Genomic DNA, 19999 nt, shown 5'->3' with positions numbered 1-19999 from the left:
GCCAGATTTGGGTACGCGTTCGGCCATCCTACGTTTTCGTTTATTCCATGGCGTACACCTCCATTAAAGTAATTTTCCCCTCGTTCCCCACCCGTATGCGCTAGTAGCAGAATAACATCGTCAGCGGTCAGCCATTATCGTGAGATGTGAAAGATTTTCCCGTGTGAAATCGAATTAACCGAACAACTCGAGCTAGTTACTGCAATTTGAAAGAGGATTGCGAACACCGAGATGCATACGATCCCGGAATTGGGTACAAGCGTACCGGCATTCCTTGCCAAACTTTGGAAACTGGTGGAGGATCCTGAAACCGACGACCTTATTTGTTGGTCACCCGTGAGTACTTTTTATATTGTTATTTCCTTGGAATCTGCAGGTTTACAAGTGCAACGTGCACCCGAAATCTAAATAATAAACTTGGCACGTTTGGTTATGAAACAAGAAATGAAAACTCGTTATTCCTGATGATAATCATCATGCGATCGAACGCGTTAAACGTAAGCTAAACGTTGACCTCACATAGTGTACATTTTTACGTACACAATCTATATTTCATGTGCACTCGACGTATGTGTAATTTATTCCCTGCTTACTTGCACGATTATAATACGTTGCGTTCCATATTTTTACAATCATGCGTTCCGTCCTCGTATTATCAGGAATTTATGGCGAGGGAATCGTGACAACGGTCCTTTCCATTAATGATGTATTAATCGTAGGACTAACGTTTTTATAGATCACTCGTCTCGTAATCACGTTTATGGGTGTTTTTTATACGTTCGATCTATACGAGCGTTAATCGTAACGTAAACGTTTTGGACGAGCATCGAGCTTGCATACGTTTTAGGCATTTCACGTGTTCATTTTCATGTTATCATCAAAATAATACGAATTTCATGTAGATTCTATATGATATATGTAATATCGTTGTTTTATGTTAAGCGTTTGTTGTCAAACGTTTCTCTTCCGATAAAGTAAACACCGTCTAATTTTAACATTTTGTTTCTACAAAATGATTATAAAAATGAATAGCTACGTCGTTCGTTGCATTTAATTGTTTCGGTGTAAAGCAATCGGTTTTTTTATTATGTAAACTCAAATTGCTTAACTGATTGATACTTTTTTTATACCGGTTCGATGGTACTCGTTTCACATTCTTATCTGTATTACATAACACGGTTATTACATTCATTGTCAATTGCATTTAAACGTAATCATAAGAAACATTAACATCTTGCAAATTACTTGAGACAAGAGTTGATCACGGCAGGTGCACTTAATTTGTTTTAGAATGGAAGGAGTTTCTTCATTAGGAATCAGGCACAATTCGCTAGGGAATTGTTGCCTCATTATTACAAACATAATAATATGGCCAGCTTCGTTAGGCAATTGAATATGTGTAAGCAACAGTGTATAACATTTTAACGTGTTTATATGTGATAAAATAATAGTTACTGAACGCAAGAATCGACTTTCTAGATGGTTTTCACAAAAAGGTTTCCGTCGAGCTCGGCGGATTGAAATGTGACAGAGATGAAATGGAATTTGCACATCAGTTCTTTTGCAAAGGGCATCCGTATCTTGTAGAACATATTAAAAGAAAGGTATGCACCTCGAACTTATCATAAGTCCAAGAAATATGCGTGCAATTCCCGAATTTCCTCCGTCAGATCGCATCCAGTAAGGGACAAGATCCGGCGCTCACCCCTATTAAGCCAGAGTTGATGAACAAGATGCTTACCGAAGTGAGAAGTATGAGAGGTCGTCAAGAACACCTGGATTCTAGACTCGGGGCCATGAAGAGAGAGAACGAAGCGTTGTGGAGAGAATTAGCCATGCTGAGGCAAAAGCATCTTAAGCAACAGCAGATCGTGAATAAGCTTATACATTTCCTGGTCACTTTGGTGCAGCCATCGAGAAACGGTGGCCTCTCCGTTAAGAGGAGGTATCCTTTAATGATCGACGATTCGAACCGCCAACGTAGTAAACAGGCGAAAATGTCAAAGGTAATTAGATGAGTTCTATGGAACTTTTCTGTATCATCTGCTACAGCGAGTAATTTGTTGTTTGTTTTCAGCCGCAAGCCTCGCCTGCGGGACCTGTGATTCACGAGCTCGACGCATCAGAATCAGAACTTGATTCAGAGTACATCGTCGCAGAGTAAGCGATCATTTCTGTTATCTTCATTGGAAATTTTAATCTTTTAATCAATCGTTTGTTCCTGCGCACAGAATGTTAGAAGGGCACTCAAATCCTTCTGTCGAAAGTCCGAAAAACAGCAACACATCTATAATGGAAGACAGCAATATGGAAACGATTCATCTAGTCGATGATACTGTCCAATTGCAAGACGAAATACAGCTTGTCAATCCGCACGAAGTCGAGTCGAAGAAGAAACGCGGATGTAAGGGTAAAAAGAAGTAAGTTCCGTTAAATTCACCATTGTCTTTTACTTCGATCAGATGATTTTTGTTGAAGTAAGTGCCGCGTCATGTACAATCTTTCAAGTTTTTAATAATGAGATGGGGTCTTGCATGACAGATACAAAGAGATATCGTAGTCTCTTCTGTAAAGGAACATTTTTGCTTCTCCTTTTGCCGAGAGTAGGTAAATGATACAATTAAAGAAGAATCAGTATATAATTCTTTACGACATTCCAATTATTCCCATGCATGGAATGTAATAAACAATTAATGAAATTCGGTACCTTTCCCTTTTCGCTTTGATAAACAACGACATAGGGACATAAATTGTAACGTTTCTCATGTCACATGTCAATAACTTCATCTACGACATTTATTGCTAAAATTAAATCGCATGTTCATAATGGCATATCATGATATGATTATATACCCTGTTGAGAACAGAGAGTAAAAGATATATACATGTATATTCGTAAACGAGCACTTCTTTATAATTCGTAACATTGACTCAGTTCACGATTACTCATACCATTACAATTTAAATAGGAGGAAAAACAAGGTGCCTGTCAAAATTTTGATCCCATCGTTGGAGGATGGAGAAGAACCGAGGTTAACATTTTTCTCTTGTCTCGTCACTTGGTGTTGGTGTTCATACTTCTCTAGAGATTTGTTTTACTTACACGGTATCGCAATTCTGCTTAATTTCATTGATTTTGCATGAACGTACGGTAATATTGCGATAAGAATATCTCTTCTTTCAAAAAAGCATTTAAGCAGTTGACACTAAGATGATTCTTCTTTTCGTCTTTCAATCATGCAATAGATGCTTCCAGATTTGTAATTTTCGATCTACTAAAAGATGCATCTGAGGAAAGTTAAAGTTATACAGACGTTGTTCAAATGGCTAGCCACTTTTATGAGAGAAGTCTTGTTAATCCTTGGTTGAATCACAGTATTTCTCATACGATCTTATAGTTAGCTGCATCGTATTAATATCATTAACATTACTTTTTATTTACCGTTTCGCTCGTGTCTCCTATTACTTTCATTTCATTTTCATCTATTTTGTTACGAAAGGAATAGACTGGATAAGGATAGGATGTATAAATGCATGAATAGTTAGTCGTACAATTATAAATTTTTGTTGGTATACATTACGATTTATTCCATGCATGATCTAAATTATATGTGTAATTATGTTTGTACTTGTAGTTACTGTAATATTTCTCGTCCTAAATGACCTACGAATCGTAAATCAATCTTTTTATTAGAAACATTTTTAAGGAGAATCAAACTGAATTGACCACTAAGTCTTCGCCAGTATTTCAAGTAACACCAATTATCATTTACAGTGAAATATAAAAGAATGAGCACGTTTTAAACAGTTGATGTAATCAGAATTGATTGTACGAATAACATTCACTTATCATTAGAATTAACGATCGCTCTTTAACTTCCTTGTTCGTATTTCACGTATTACTGTGACACTATATTCTGTTATCTTCGTTGAGCAGCTCGCTTCCCATGAGAATTTACAAGAAATACCGCGTGTCTAAGAAAGACTAATAATCGTCTACCATAACAAGTATACTCTGCCACTTAGAAGCATGTTCTACTCTCACATAATACTCTTAGATTCATCTGTGTATGCTCGTGCAATACTTTCATCGGTCGGGATAACGTAGATCAAGAATGATTTGAAAGAAAGAGAGGCAGATCGTGTCGAAGCAACGATTCTTTAAAAGTTCAAGATAAATAAAGATTGGCAAACTGCTTGTCTCACTTTTTTTAGGGAAGAAACACATTTACTTGAAATACCACTAGAGGAAACCCCGGTGGCGATCGCATTGATGGAAAATAAGTCCGTGTCAAAGCCGGTCCCGGTGGCGACTGTGCGCAGCTCGAAACTCACTGCGATGGCAGCGAACATGAACAAGACCACTGACATGGAGCACGAGCTCGAGTTAGAACCAGCTACGGAGGAAGCGGAGGAAGATGTTCAAGAGAACGATCAGACGTTGGTGAAACTGGAGAATATATTGATAGTGCCGGAGATCATCAACGAAGAGGCCGAAGGTACCGTCATGGAGTACGACGAGAACAACGGGAACGATGAGGTCAGCCTTAACGAAGTCGAGTATGGGCAACCGAATAAAGGGGACGGTAACTCTGAACAAGATAGCAGCAAGGCGTGTTACTCGGATGGTGGCGGCGATAAAGTCGACGAGAGGAGGAAAGATGGCTGCAACGAGGCGAACGCAACCGGCTCGAAACATTTGTCTTTGAGTTGCGTTATTCCGAATGGCATCTCTGATGCTGCTTACAGGTTAGGATCAACGTAAGTTCAACGCAGACCATGGATCAGAATATATCTTGCGTCCAGCGCACGCACGATTCCATTATGCGCGGTGTGGTGGAAATCCTTAATCAGAAGTCAGAGGTGGGAGCCAACTAATTTATCACTTATTCAAATACCTTCTTCTCTTTTCGGAATTTTTGTTTGTGAGCTACACACCTTACTAATTAACGTGTGACTCTTTCTATTGTCAGATCTATACATTGGCGATCTAAAAGGTTGCCTTCGATCTAGGACTTTCACGATTATCCGTAAGAGCAATACGAAGAGTAAAAGAAACTCCTTGGTATCATCTTTTACATACTTTCCAAATTTCTTTAATTACTCTTTTTATACACGTGTGTCTAGTTCAGTTTTTTACGAGGACTTCAGAAAATCTAAGGTTCAACTTTGGTCGATCTTGATAGAGTCGATATTGTTCAGAATGAATGGAAACTTTGTCAATATGGATTCACGATGTATAACGTTCAGGATCGTTCGCAGCGATTGAATACCATATTTGTATCGTCTGTTTCCTTCAGAATAATCTTCCCTCTTCATTTAGCGAAGTTGTGAATTAGATTTTTGTCACGTGCTAGTAAAACTGTTATCAACCTTTGGTAATAGAAGTGGTACGATTACTAGATCCGGTCTGCTTCGTTTATAGTTGGTCAAGCGATGTAATTGTTGTTCCGTTAGTCTGTTCGTCTTGTTTATCTCTCGAAGGTCAATTTGGTTTGTGGATTTTTCTAAATACTCCGAAACTTGCTGCAAGATACTTAAAAGAATCGTGCACTGCAAAATTGCCAAAATCTTATTAGTATTTAAGAATACTAAAGAAGACATTGTCAACATCTTTTATGTAAACTTATTCATTAATTGATTGCACGAGCTCTGGTTATGTATAGAGCAATCTTTTTTTCACGAAAGCATATTCACTAACTATATTTAACATTCGAAAGAAAGAGTGCTGAGTAAAGTGCTTGTGCAGTCACTTAAACAAATAGAAAGATTGTACGTTTCAGGGTAAAGGGACTTACGACGTTCCCCCATTTATTATCCATCGAATATTCGACGGAATTGTGTAGATAAATTTCCATTGTCTTATATACCCTAAATACTTACGGTGATTCTCTACATAGGGAGGAAGTGGATTCTCATCTTGAATCAATGCAGACAGAATTGGACAATCTACGTGAAATTCTACGTAGCGAAGGCTATAGTATCGACGCGAACACACTTCTCAGCGTAAGTATCACATTAATTGTGCACACATTAAAAAGATATATTCCCTTCACTAATGATAAATAAGTAGCAGTTATTTGGAGGAGACGATCCGATGTCCTTCGGTATGCCTGTTAATCCTGAGCTGAACCCGAACATCGAAAGGGAAGAGGATGAACACGCTAACGGTACGATCTTTTTCTAAGCGTAATCGAACGCACGATTGAACGAACATTTTTGTATGCATCCAGCAGCAGAGAATATCAATGGAAACGGTGGCGGTGAACTCATGGCGTACAATCCTACTCAGAGTTTACTAGATTTCGACGACGACATTTTTCTGGGTGCTACCTCCTCTCCCGTAACTAACACAGCGGACGACGCAGCGACGACCAGTCTGTATACAGACCCTCTCGATTTGGAGGACAACAAAGCTGCTCTCCTCGAGTCTTTAACAGACGACGTTAACACTTCATAAAATCCCGTTTTTATGGTAAGTTCCACAATCGTTCTTATCTTATATATTTAACAATGAATCATGTCATTTGAAAAAGAGAAGTTTCTTATCGCCGCGGAATATAGAGAGTAATTGCTCATTGTTTGATTTCATTGATTCAGATTCCTTATTTATTTTGGATCGAACCTAAACAGGTTGATACGATTTGTAATAATTTTTCTTGAGTAGTTGGTCACTTAACGCACCTTCGTTAAAACGAACTTCCCCTCGATATCGTCCTTCTCCGAGGTGCAGCCTCGTTTTTCAAAAAGAAGAAGTTATCTTAGGACAGATTTTTTTCCAGGTCGTCTGTTGATCGTTGCACTGTTGCGTCCAATGATTTGGTTTCAGTATGTTTTGTTCTCGACGGATCATCACGAGCATGTTCTCTAGTTCCGTCGCTCTTGATGTACCAAATAAGCAACGAGCTTGATAATCGGGTACACATACGGATAAGTACTGTACCCGAGGGGAAACCAGTTAATCGAATAATACCATCGGTTTACGGAGGACAATAAACGTAATTTAGCGGAGCGCATAAAATCCTCTGGATTTGCTGCTACATGTACATATAGACTAATGATACAAATTTGGTTGTTGTACTAGTATTAACGTTGATCTTCTGTTAGATTCTATTCACAGTATATTCACCGCGGGATCGACGCGAAATTGATAAATGAACGAAAGGAAATTGTTCGTCTTCGATGTATTTTGTAATGGCGTAGTCATTTCTTTTTTTCTTTTTCCAGTTAAACACCAGTGATCTTTTCTTTTCTTTATTTGAAAGTAACGGGAGCACGTTATAGTGACTAACGTTTCTGATTGATCGATGAAGAGTTTCTAGTACCTGCATATTTCATTTCGAAGTATTATTATTAACATTGAATGTATTTATTACGCAATCTTTTTCCAACGACTCGTACTCGTACAGAAACAGTGGCAATGCGAGTAAAAAAAAGACTGAACTAAACGGTATTCGACGAGTATGCATTACTAGTGTTTCTGTACGTTTTTATCATACTTATAATTGTTATCGGTCTTTACTTATTTATTAAATTTGAGCGTTCTCTCACTCGAATTCAAGTCACGTAAATAACGTTTGAACGCAGAACAAGTTATATACGAAATTCGTATTTTTTGTACTAAATTCTTCTATGAACGAAGAGCAACAGCATGTGTGAACACGTTGAATTTGAAAGAATAAATTTAATTGAACAACGCGTCCGAACGTTCTTGTAGATCAAGGTATGTCGTAGTCTGAATAAAAGAAAAATACGACTGAACCAATTTTATATTTTTATAGTAAAACGAGATCGAATCTTTTTGCGTTCGTTTATTCACAAACGTCGACTCGTTGTACGTAAAGCAATATTTGTTTCTTTCCTTTTGTTTGCGAGGACACATCCAGATTGTGATAACATTGTAACGGATCATTAATGAATTCTTTCATTGAACTTCGTGAGATCTTATCTCTGGTCGTTTCTCTTTCTTTTTGTGTTACAAACAAAGTATGCAAATAAGTATTTGGAACGACCAATCGCAGAATGTACATATTTATTACAATACGTAAAATACCATGACACGTTTTATTTTCTACATTAGAAAATATTTAAATTCGTAGTTAAACACGATTATAATACAATCTCTTTTTGTCTTAACAAATACATGTAGATGAAACTGTTTGTACTTGATTATTTTATATAAATACATAGAAAGTATACTTCCGAAATCAAATTTTTTTTTCTTCCTCATATGAATGAGCGACAAACAATTGTAGTTATAAGTTTCATGTACTTCTCAATCTCCTCTTTGATCTACAAGTCAAGGAGCCTCCATTGAACTTCAAAAAGTACGAATATGTATAAAGAAAACTTAGGATAATATGTTTATTTTAACGACGTCATTTAATTTGTATGCAATTAATTTATTGAACCTGGCAAATATGAAATATTCGAATTCTATTTAAAACGATGATACGCATCGATCACAGCTGTACGCAAATTTTTTTTCTTAAAATTATTATTCGGTTTAATTCTTCTTTATTAGAAATTCATTAGAAAACAGAAAACTTGGGCAGCTCGTTAATACGACGATTGGAAACATTTCCCTGTGATTCGGTTCAATTATTTCACAAAACTAGTTGATAGATGTATCAAATTTTGTACGAGTTGACCAATTAAAGTTTGAATTGAATCGATGCTCCAGTTCATTGATTTTTAATAAAACAATCCGATGTCCTCACAGGGAAGAACGAAATAAATATAACACGAACCCTGAAACTACTTATACTGGCAGAACCAGATTTACGCGTCTTGTTCCACGTCGCGAGTCTACATTATGATTGTTTTTTCATTTTAGCCTTGGAAGAAAGACTGCTGGATTTTTAATTACCATTTTGGTAATACGTTCGTTTTAATTAGCAAATATGTCAAGCTGTGGTGAGCCCTGTGAAAAGTTGTAGTATGTGAAACGGGATGACTGAAAATAAATGTTTAAGAGGAGGTATGCGCACAGTGGTTCACGCTCAAAATTTCCTCGAAGAAGAAAGTATGTCGGCATAAAGTGAATGAGAAGCGGTGTAAAAAAAGGTATGAATCCGGAAGAAAGAATTTTATTTTTACGTTAAAGAAACTACACGCAGACAGAAATATGTTCCGTCGTACTCTTATTAAAGAGGGGAGAGTACTATCAATTAAATGCGTGCATCGTATAACGATCCGTACTTTCGCCGATTTGTAAATAATGCAGGATTGTCGCATAAATAAGAGAAAGAGAGAGAGAGAGAGAGAGAGAGAGATGGAGTGTTTTCTAGAGGAAAAATATATACATCCATCGCCTGAGAGTAACAGAGAAAATTTTTTTACATAGTATGTGTACATCTAATGCACAGTATTAATAATAGAAGAGCACGATGCGACGTGTGCACCAGAAGGTACATAAATATATGTATATATAAATCTATACATAAATATATATATACATTATATATATGTCTATAGAAAACTGTGTTAAGAGATATTAAATTGTTTGATAATATTATCATTATATTTTTCTGTAACTATTCTTTCGCTGTGGTGAAAGGTCTACGCGGAGGTCAAATGAGAGATAGTACAATCTAAGATTTCAGTGTCCACGTTCTGCATATTGAGCATCATCACTGCCCCTCTTAAGTTGTACAACTGTGCTTTAAATTCATCAATTTTCATTGTTTTACGATACTCTGTCTGTACTTTTATTTCGCTCCCTTCTCTGTTCAAGTTCCGTTTTTAACACAAGATTACTGTAAAATTTGTTAATTTGTTAAAAATCGTTGATAAGAATATTGCTTTACGTTTAGAAACGAGGTGGGACGAATGTAGAATACACTTAATTATTAAACAATTAGTTTAAGGATTCTTCAGTTTGAAACGAAAGTCTTGTTTTTTTTTTTTAGTTAATAATTTCGCAGACGATTAATTATTGAGCTTTCATGGAATACTGAAATCTTAGTGTTCGCGGAGAGGAAGATAAATTCGCAAACTAGAGTTTATGTACATGAAAAGATAATATAATCGGGATAGCGTATTGTAATCTTCATCGCATTAACATTTTATTACTTTCATTTAGTAAATAAGCAGATCGTTTTTATATTCATTTGTCCAACACTGTTTTTATTACGTTACAAATTGATAGAAAATCTTAGCGTATGTTAAGTAATAATTCCATGTGTACAGTGAAGTGTCAACCATACGTTTCACTTAAGTAGTTTATTTCTCTTTTTCTCCATGTCTTAAAAAAGTAACGCGCACTTGATAGTTTCCTTTTTCTTAGATTCAACTCACACGTTTATATTACTTATTTATGTGTTATTACTTCTAATACATGTATCTCTTAAGTATCTGTCGGTTAACGTCGGCAAATAATTTTGTCAAGTACCAATCGAAGAAGAATATTGACATTGATCTCCTACGAGTGATTTCAATAATTATTCTTATGGTACTTGGAACGATCAATCAAATTCTAAGTATAACTTAGATATTCTTAATTATCTACTAAATTACTGTTGTAACTGACACTTTATTTTAAGAAGATTAAACTACGGGCAAAATAGTGAGAGAATCAAAATTGTCTATCTTGTAAAAAGAGTATAGTTGATACTACACTGCTTGTAGGTATCGAGCATTGTGATACATGCATCAATTTTGTACAAAAGGAGGAAAAAATAGGATACGACCGAACTGATCGCGAACGGACGACCATTCATCGGTCACGAATTCTGTGTTTTGCTACTAATTATAAAACGATATCGATTACGATAGAGTACAAGAATAAATTAAAACGTATCTACGTGTGAAACATTGAGGGGTAAAAAAAAGAATGTCGCCAGTTTTGTTGTATCAATCACATTTATCTTGTAAAATATTAAATACCCATAGCTCCTATTTTTATTATACACCAGTGGAAGTTGACTTTGTTCCGCTGCCTAACAACTAATGTTATCACATGATAAATACATATGTTATACATATACATATATATGTATGTATGTACGTCTAAACAGGAAAAGAAAACGGCCGATTATAAAATCCTGTGGTAATATTATTGAAGATCACAATTTTAGTTGAAGTTACTTTACTCGAGAATAGCGTTTTAACTACTACTAAAAATATATGTTAAATTTGTTTGTTTTTTGAATAAAATCTAGATGATTGTTTAAACACGATCTTATTGCATTGTCCTCTGGCTTGAACGGTTTAACGTCTACATTATTATAAGTATGCGTGCACGAGTGTGTCTGCCTGTGTGTAGAATTGTCAACCACGTAACACTACCAAGAAATTTTGAACAAATTTTATATTATTTAAAAGCGTTGGAAGAAATCTTATAAAGACGATGAACAACCGAATGTATATTACGACAGTAATTAGATGAGACACATAATTATTTATATCTAGAATGACATTATTTTTTTATATTCTATTACCAATAAAATCTGTATTGTGAGCTTTGAAAGAAGCAATTTTTACGTTCTGTAAGGAAAGAACCATTAAATTATGTTTAACGATTACTTCGATCGATTTGTTTTCAATGGCAGCGTTCCGACGAAAATAGTTTAACTCTCAATGCAATGCTTATCAACATAGTTTTGTACTATACGTGTGTATACTTAATCTATGTATAAAGAATCGTTCGAAAACAGCTTTACTATCTTTAATCGTTTATCACCTACCAATCCGAAAGGAATCCTTAGTGACCTTTATACGTTAGCGTAGAAAACTTCTTAATGATCTTAACTTTGATTTTTAATAATTGCTGCAGCCACGAATCTTTCAAGCGCGTATAAAATTTTGTACACATCGTTAACAGATATTAGTATATACTCGTTTCTGTAGCACTGTAATTATAACGCCAGAAAATGGTAATAAAATTCGTTAAAAAAGAATCATAAACTGACTAGTGTCTTGCGTAAAAATTGATCGGTGAAAAATTCTGTTTAAATAATATATTGCCATAGTGCACTTAATTACAAGTTATCACTCATTAAAACTCACGTCTCCTGTTAAATAATAATTAAATACTCCATCTTGTAACTTTTATTCACTCTTTACGTTCGTATAAAGAGTTTCTTCTTCTAGCAAAGTTATCAAATACTTTCTCGTTCCCTTATACATACAAATATGTACACAACACGATGGTTTCTAGCGAAATATTTAAAGATCCCAGAACGATATTATCAAATATCAATACAATATTATTATGCAAAAATTTACCGGAAAATTCTTTGTTAAATTCAACCGCCTTTCATCACACGTTTATTTACAGTCGGTTTTACCGATCGTTTGATAATACTTTTAGTCTTCCCTTACCTTGCCCTTAAAATGCGAAAGGAAGTATTGAAGCCGTCTCTATGGTAAAGATGGCAACGGTGGTAGCGGAGGAGCACTCCCCGGTGAAACGATATCCTCTGTTTGCTTATGCCAATCGACATACAGATTCGTCAAACTTTCAATGCCTGCGGCTGTCATCCCACGGCAGAAACGCGTGTCCAGGTACTGTAGGCTTTTGCAATATAATTTTATAGAGTCGAGCGTGTGGTCCGTAAGTTGCAAACATCCCTGCGAAGACAAAACTAACGTTGAGCTTCGAATCGTTCAACGTGTCGATTCGATTCAATCACGTAGGTACCTGTATCAGCAATTGTTTCAACCTGTGCAATCTTTGCGCGAGGTACGATATTCCAACGTCCGATATATTGTAACAGCGATTCAAATCCAAGTACTCTATTGCCGGATTATTTTTAGATAAATAGTCTAATCCGATATGCGTGATCTGATTTAAAGAGTAATAGGATTTTTAGTGAACGTCGTCAACTACTTTCGTTTGTTCGAACAGACTCGAGCCTGGACCCACCTGTTGACACTGGCTCAAATTCAATATTCTCAATTCCGGAAATGCGAATGCGTGTTTCAAACTGACGTCGGTTATTCGATTGCACCCGGAGAGATCGAGCTCTTGAAGGCCCTTGAGCCTGATCAACGAGAACCCGGAGAACGTGTTCAAAGGCTTGGACACGTTCTCGCAGAGCCGCATGATCTCCCGTTTTCTGTCGGCGTCGCGCACGATCTCTTCCTCGGCCTTCGACCGTAAACTGATTCTTAATCTGGACTCTGTAAATTCTGGTTTATGTACAACTCGTATTTTTTGGACATACTCATGGTTACCAGCACCCATACCCGTTAAGCCAGCGTCACTGACCTCGTCGCATTGGCTTATTTTTAATGTTTGCAAATGTACAAGCTCCTTGAATATCATCTATAAAAGATAAACTTACTTTTATATGCGCGAGCATCGTCGCTGGTACAAAAATTTATGATTTTTACAGCGACTCTCTTAAGTTTTTAGTAATTCCTGAAAGTTCAGGAAAATGATCAGCATAAAATCTACATTCGGTCAATCTATCAATTCGTTAAATTATCTCTTTTCCCTCTTTCCTCTTTAATATCCTTCTCATGAAACGCTAGGATGTTACGATACGACAGGACAAAATGATCTTCACCTACCTGTATCGTTTTATCAGTGACCCCGTTAAAACAGTTACTAAGTTCGAGACGCCTTAAGTTAGGGAAAGACTTCGATATCGATTCGACCGACTCTTCGTGAAGATGCAGCGCGTTCACTGACAAAATCCTCATGTTCTCTTTTCTTATTCTATCCTCTGCGCTCCAATTAATGTCAAGAGAATCGTGATTTACGTTCTCCGAATCGATGTGCTGCTTCATGTCCACTTTGCAGCTTGAGCAGATGCCTCGAGTGATACAATCCGCGGTGAGCTGTTCGTCTTCGGAGATGTCAAGTTCTTTCAAATTCTTTAACAACTGAATATACTTTACACCGTTGTCGGTTACCGAGCGGCATCTCTTTATCTTGAGCGTTTCTAGCTTCGTTAGATTCTTACAAATGTGCAGCAAACTCACGTCTGTGATACGAACGCAAAAGCTAAGATCGAGAACTTTCAGATAGCTTTGATACTGTGTCAATCCTCTGATGCCTTCGATCGTTAACTGATAACATGCTTGCAGTATCAGAGATTCGAGTCTCAAATCCGGCAAAGCCGATAAGGTGGCTAAAGCGGTGCCATCGATCAAAGTGTAACCGAAATTCAAATGTTTCAGCTTTGACGCTTGTTGCTTTAAGTATTGAAGCGTATTGGCGAAAGTGAGAATCGATTTCGAGGCATCGCATAACGCAATGTTCTCTGGATAAAATTTTTTATACAACCCGCAATGAAACGATATCTGACAGCCCATTAGACTGAACGACTCCAAATTCGGGCAAATGGCAACTAGCCTATTGAAAAGAGCGTCGCTTAAAAACCGATTATGCGCGAGACTCAGTTCTCGAACGTTTTTGAACGTCTGTGCCAGCTCCTTTATGTCATTCTTATCTTCCAAAAGCCTGCCAGACATCAGACATTCTCTGCACGAATTAATGCGCAATGTTCTCAAGGATTTTAAGTATTTCAAGATTTCTACAAGCGTCTTCTCACTCAGGTCGCAGCGATACTGAAAGGCAATGAACAAAGTTAGGAAGAAGAAGTTAATAGCTTCTTAAGATAATACAAAAATGCAATCATACTAATACTAGACTTTTCATTTGAGGACCGTAGTGATCCCAGATCGGCATATTTCTCTTCAATTCTACTTCTCTAAACACAAAGTGGTAAAACGGTCTTGTAGAACGCTGTAGAACTTCGAACACTTCGTTCAGATTGTCTGCACGAGGCCTGCCAAGGACCAATTCTTCTTGATCCAGAAACTTTCTGGCAAGAGAAGCTTCGTGCCATGTCTGATTCACTAGTCCTGCTGATATCCTATCAGACGTGGATAAATACGACATTATATGTATGATAACCTGGAAGTAAAATGTATCTCATTAATAAAGTTGTTGAAATATGACAAAGGATATATAATGCATCTTATGGACATCTTGTATTAAAAAAAGAAGCAAGCATTCTAACTTATGAATTACTTAAATTACTTCTATCCATTACAAGTTTTGCACACGATTGCATCCAGCTAGGTTATCACGAAAGTAATAGTTATGCTGCGAACATTTAAAAACCACAGAAAGGAGTAATGACGAACCTCTTGAAAGGAAAAATGGAGCTCATGTTAAACAGAATAATAATGAGATACTCACATCTATAGGCAATTGTAAATTATCCGTTTCTGTCAGGAAATTCCTACTTTTGTAGTCGGACATTATCGCCGTAACAAAGGAAAGGAAAAGCTGAGATAACGCCAAGAGTCTTCTTATCGATAAAAAGAATTAAGCGATTGTACGGATTTATAATCCGCGATTAGAAACGAGAAAATGAATCTCGTACGACGATCGAGTCATTGCTGCTCAGGTGTGCATGTGCATTACAACTGTTCCCACGATAGTCACGTGCTTCTCGCGCATACTGACATCGCACTGTAAATAAATCTGATTTCCCGTTCGTTTTAATTTTTACTTCAACATCACTACCGTTGCGTTTGCTTCCGCATCACTTTACAAGTAATCTCTACTGCGATAAACTTTCATCTGAATCCAATACTATATTCGATGTGTTACATTAATTTACATTATATACGACTGTGAATTTGCTGGAACGATTACGTGAAGCACAGCGGGAGAGATTCCTTTATTTAGGTTGATCAGCTGATTTGTCAAAACAACGAGTCAGCTGGATGGATCTGATGGTCTATGTGCCCCACTTTTCGGAAGCGCCGAAAGTGGAGGTAAATTGAAAACTCGAACACGATTCTCCTCCAAGTGCGCGATATGAATCAGAATTTTTCAGCATAAACCGGTTATCGAACATGTTTGCGAGCAGCCGCAGGAAGAGGACGAAGTAAAGAACGTCAAACGAGGAAACCGAATTTGGACAAAGCTGACACGATGGTGTTTAAGGCAACGGATACTTTACCGAAAACATCCGTTAACGCGTTGGTGTTTGAAAAGCACGACCGCCGTTAATTACGAGATTTCGAGGCACCTGAAATCGCACTCTCTCATGATACACCCTTTTAGCTCGTTCAGGTCTTCTTTACATTTTCCTCCTTATAGTCGTTTCTCTTAGTCGTTAATAATTGCTAAACGAATTCTAATACTTCATAGAATATTTTGGGAATCGATTATGGCTGTGTTCACCTTCATGGCTCTTATGGTGACCCCAGTGTCCATCACGTTTTATTACGAGCAACACGATCATTGGCACATGATCAATGATGTGATGAACTGTATGTTCTTGTGCGACATCATCATGTGGTTTTTCACTGGATATTACGACTATGGAACGAAGGTCATCGTTCTCGATCCTATAATAGTGGCACGGTACTTGCATCGTTAAATAAAATTGTTTTATAAAGGCACCTCGTCTGGAATTCTCGTTACGTTACAGGAAATATCTGCAAAGCTATTTCTTCCTCGACATTTTAACTGCACTACCTATACAGATAATTGACTTTCTCGTACCGAAGTCGATATGGTATTGTACCACGTTGAACATGATGAAGATATTGAGGCTTCGGAATATCATCGTCTACGGCCGTAGACTTCGCGACGTTAGTCGATGATGTAGATTTACAAAGGGATTTATTGTGACACGAGTCGAAATAAGAATGGATCTTCCAGGTGTATAGAATAAGTTTTCAAAAGTACAAGATTTTGGAAATGATCGTACTGATGGTAACAATCGTCCACTGGTGCGCCTGTCTCGAATACTACGTTCCGCTGTCCGTGAAAACGCTAGGGACGCTACGGAACGAGTCAGTGCAATTCATATTATGTTAAAAATTATTGTTTAAAACAACAAACGATACTGAGATATTGTTACTTAGTTCCTGGATTCATCACCCCCTGCTTGAATCTAAAGAAACGTATACACAGAAGTACCTGGTATGTTTGAACAGGGCAATCGTCGCATTCGTTCGCTCTGCTCATCATTTAGGCATGAAAACCAGGGAAGACATTGTATTGAACTTAATCATAACGATCATCGGATACTTGTGTAGTCTCTATTTGCTATGTAAATACTACTAAAAATCAGCGAAATCAGGACCGTGTCGGTTAGTTTGACTTGTTGTTGAAATTAATAGTTAATTGCTTGCAGCGCAATTTTCCCAGTTGCTGACCACCTTTCAAATAACGGTGAAACGCAATCTGAAAATAATACAACAGCTCCAAGATTATATGCGGTATAAGGAGCTACCGTATGCTTTGCAACGTCGCTTATTAACGTACTATCATTATCGGAACAAAAGGGATTTCGAGAGGAACAGGAAGGTCGTCGACGAAGTCTCGCCGTATCTGCAAGAGGTTTAATCTTTACTAAAGTACAATGTTGCGTCCCTTCCATCAACAGTGATATTTTTTCTTTCAGGAGCTAATATTAGATAATTACTCGACGCTGATTAACAGCGTGGAATTGTTTAAACATTTGCCGGACACGGTGATAGTACAATTAACCAGTACTATAAAATCCGAGATATTCATGCCCGGCGACGAGGTCGTTAATGCAGGAAGCCGCGGCGATGCTTTATTTTTCATATCTGCCGGAACTGTCGCGGTTTATACCGCGATGGGAAGAGAAGTAAGGATAACGTTATCGTTGCTTCGTCGACCCCGATTCCTCGTTTCCGTTTTCACCTTTCTATTTCCTCGGAACGTGTAGGTCTGCCATTTGGAAGACGGAAGTTATTTCGGCGAGATCGCTCTGGTGATGGACAGCGAGCATAGAATAGCGACGATCGTCGCGGTGGAGACCAGCGAGATCTACATGGTGTACCGTGACGACTTCCGGAGAGCCATATCGCCCTATCCCGATCTCTTGAACCGACTGCAGAACGTTGCCCTCGAGCATTTGCGCAACAGCCTCCTTCTGGATACGGCGCAAGAAATGCTACACGAGACACCGCAGTATATCAACATAAGTAGTATACAAAGCAAACGAATGAGATAATTATAGATAATATCAGAAACGAGGACCGCTGAATTGTCGTGCTTTAAATACAAGTGTTCAAACTAAAATTAAATCAGTAGCGATAGTTTCTTCGCCTGTACGGATTTTTATAAGACTGTTGATAGACCGACATGAGCCTCCAGTGTTCCGGGAAATCAGCGTCTCTAGTCTTGTTAACTACGTTGAACGGAGGCGCCAAAGTATCGATGCAAAAGCTTCTTTTAGCAAATGGTGTTCTTGGTTTTGGTACCATCATTTTGTTCGCGCCTTTATCCTGAATGTTCCCAGGCTTTTCTGTCCCCAGCGCCAATCCGACGGCAGATTTGATCAATCTAGGATCGTCTCCCATATTTTTCGTCCCGCACGCAATGCATTTCCTGAACGGTGCTCTCCTCGGCTGTTCTTTCATCTCGCTCTTTTTCGAAATATTCACTCCGTTCAAACCTTTGCAAAGGCAATCGCAGCAACACTTTGCACTTCGTTTATGTTCCTCTCTATTTTCATCGACGCGTGTGTCGTTCGCTTGCCGCGACTGATCTTGACAGGAAATCGATCTTCCGTTGTTGCTTCTCGCCGTTCCAGAATGGATGGTAGCTTTGGCTAAAGAATCGTGTTGGACGAGAGTAAATATAGCCGGCGCAAGTCCACCGTCGGAACCGTCGATGTGAACAGGTTTGGGTGACTCATACACTGGATCTATAGGCGTCTCCCAGCAAATAGCCAGATCCATTTTCGACTTGGGCTCCTTGCAGCCCAGTGCCGGTTCACAGCGTTTGCTCAGATTCGCGTAACGAGCTTCCACTTCCTTCATACAACAGTCGCAACATTTCTTGGACGAAAGGTCACAGCAGCATCCTTCGGGTCTCTTAAAAACTGAATCATCCACCTTATCCGGAAGCGGTTGATGCTCCAAATTTTCCGCGTGCAGCTTCTTCGCTATGGCAAAATGATCATAACAAGTTGGTCTACGTTCCGATAACGGTAATGCGACGTCCTTGGCAGTTTCTTTTCTTTCGTGGTGGTCTGTCACGTGTTTCTTCATAGAAGATATTCTCAAATTTCCGGAAACGTAACGCGGCTGGCAACACTCGTGAAAATCGTCGCTTCTCGGAGCCACAAGTTTCCCCGGGCAGTGGGTGCAACACTTTTGAGTCTTCATATTTCGCAGTCTTCATTACCTCGTTCCTCTTCAACGAATCAATTTAGAGTTCTCATGCAGTTGAAATAATTTCCAATGAAGCCTTTTGTAATATACATTTCTCCGAACATCTCTATCAGTTTTCGCGCTTGGCTTGAACGAGCGACTGTAGGAATGCCGATTGTTACCCCTACGATAATGGTTGTTTGCTTGACGACGGGATAGCTCGATAATCGCGATACTGTACATAGTTGGACAGGGCCAATGTTGGCCCAGGTAATTTTAGAAGGTAGTTTTATGGAGGTCAGGACGTTGCGAGAAACGTTCCTCGTAATAAACAGATTACCTATTCAATTGCCGGCTTACAAACCGTAGACCCGACACGGCTGCACCTATTTTTAATATTACAGTATTGTAATTATGCTCATTCTTGGAAAATGAATGATCATTTTCACAGATTAAACAGGATTATTTATATTTGCATCATCAACAAATTTCAATCAAGCGTACACGTCCAAGCGTACACGCGACCAGGAAACTTCCCGAGGCAGTTAACGATTCCCCGGTATGGTTGCACAACCGAGCGTGCGTGAATCGGCGTGCTTCGCATCGGGAATTACAAAGCACTGTGGGGAAGTACGATGAATCTTTGGAGCGTCTACGACGGAATTGGAACGTATAATGTCTCGAGGAAGTCGCTGAACGTTAATCTACGTACAGACGAAAGACGTTTAATAGACACTATGTTACTGTTACTAAGAAAAGGCGGTAATTCTGCTTGAGGACAAGTATATGCGATTCGCGGATGGGATCTGCACATTATTTATAACCGCATATCGATGATCTCGCGGGAGTCCGTTGGAGTAATGCCATTCCCCCTCTAGCATGCGAGAACCTT

The 19999-nt window shown here is 38.2% G+C and overlaps 4 protein-coding genes across 13 annotated transcripts; 2 read left to right on the top strand and 2 right to left on the bottom strand.

Moving 5' to 3' along the window:
* The first annotated feature begins 80 nt into the window (after window positions 1-80).
* On the top strand, window positions 81-11657 carry LOC108632117 (Heat shock factor). 7 transcript variants are annotated; one of them, XM_018036449.2, is made up of 12 exons: window positions 81-336; window positions 1291-1399; window positions 1480-1604; window positions 1671-2006; window positions 2078-2160; window positions 2232-2420; window positions 2970-3032; window positions 4216-4761; window positions 5901-6006; window positions 6074-6170; window positions 6234-6475; window positions 6783-11657. In XM_018036449.2, exons 1-11 carry the CDS (start codon window positions 232-234, stop codon window positions 6458-6460), a joined length of 1986 nt encoding a protein of 661 aa, XP_017891938.1. In that variant the 5' UTR covers window positions 81-231; the 3' UTR covers window positions 6461-6475; window positions 6783-11657. The 7 variants fall into 7 exon arrangements, with proteins under 7 accessions (XP_017891938.1, XP_026675185.1, XP_026675184.1 ...); XM_026819384.1 differs by having other exon boundaries at window positions 232-336; window positions 4216-4749; XM_026819383.1 differs by having other exon boundaries at window positions 232-336; window positions 6077-6170.
* Window positions 11658-11945: 288 nt separating this feature from the next.
* Window positions 11946-15624, bottom strand: LOC108632116 (dynein regulatory complex subunit 6). Of its 4 annotated transcripts, none has more exons than XM_026819378.1 (7): window positions 15158-15624; window positions 14987-15061; window positions 14594-14869; window positions 13519-14520; window positions 12869-13270; window positions 12644-12787; window positions 11946-12573 (listed from the first exon to the last, which is right to left on the bottom strand). In XM_026819378.1, exons 3-7 carry the CDS (start codon window positions 14852-14854, stop codon window positions 12364-12366), a joined length of 2019 nt encoding a protein of 672 aa, XP_026675179.1. In that variant the 5' UTR covers window positions 14855-14869; window positions 14987-15061; window positions 15158-15624; the 3' UTR covers window positions 11946-12363. The 4 variants fall into 4 exon arrangements, with proteins under 4 accessions (XP_026675179.1, XP_026675180.1, XP_017891937.1 ...); XM_026819379.1 differs by having other exon boundaries at window positions 14996-15061; XM_018036448.2 differs by lacking the exon at window positions 14987-15061 and having other exon boundaries at window positions 12869-13125; window positions 13192-13270.
* A 42-nt stretch (window positions 15625-15666) lies between these two features.
* On the top strand, window positions 15667-17988 carry LOC108632118 (potassium/sodium hyperpolarization-activated cyclic nucleotide-gated channel 1). The gene is made up of 9 exons (XM_018036452.2): window positions 15667-15741; window positions 15804-16042; window positions 16121-16336; window positions 16404-16566; window positions 16637-16770; window positions 16843-17030; window positions 17115-17320; window positions 17385-17594; window positions 17676-17988. The coding sequence occupies exons 1-9, from the start codon at window positions 15691-15693 to the stop codon at window positions 17961-17963; spliced, it is 1695 nt and encodes a 564-aa protein (XP_017891941.1). The 5' UTR covers window positions 15667-15690; the 3' UTR covers window positions 17964-17988.
* Window positions 17861-19898, bottom strand: LOC108632119 (uncharacterized). The gene has a single exon (XM_018036453.2). It carries the CDS (start codon window positions 19120-19122, stop codon window positions 18037-18039), a length of 1086 nt encoding a protein of 361 aa, XP_017891942.1. The 5' UTR covers window positions 19123-19898; the 3' UTR covers window positions 17861-18036.
* Between the last annotated feature and the right edge of the window lie 101 nt (window positions 19899-19999).

This window comes from Ceratina calcarata, unplaced genomic scaffold (genome assembly GCF_001652005.2).
Source record: "Ceratina calcarata isolate Rehan_Ccalc_2016 unplaced genomic scaffold, ASM165200v1 scaffold151.2, whole genome shotgun sequence".
Classification (NCBI taxonomy): Eukaryota; Metazoa; Arthropoda; class Insecta; order Hymenoptera; family Apidae; genus Ceratina; species Ceratina calcarata.
This window is presented reverse-complemented; position numbering and strand designations above follow the sequence as displayed.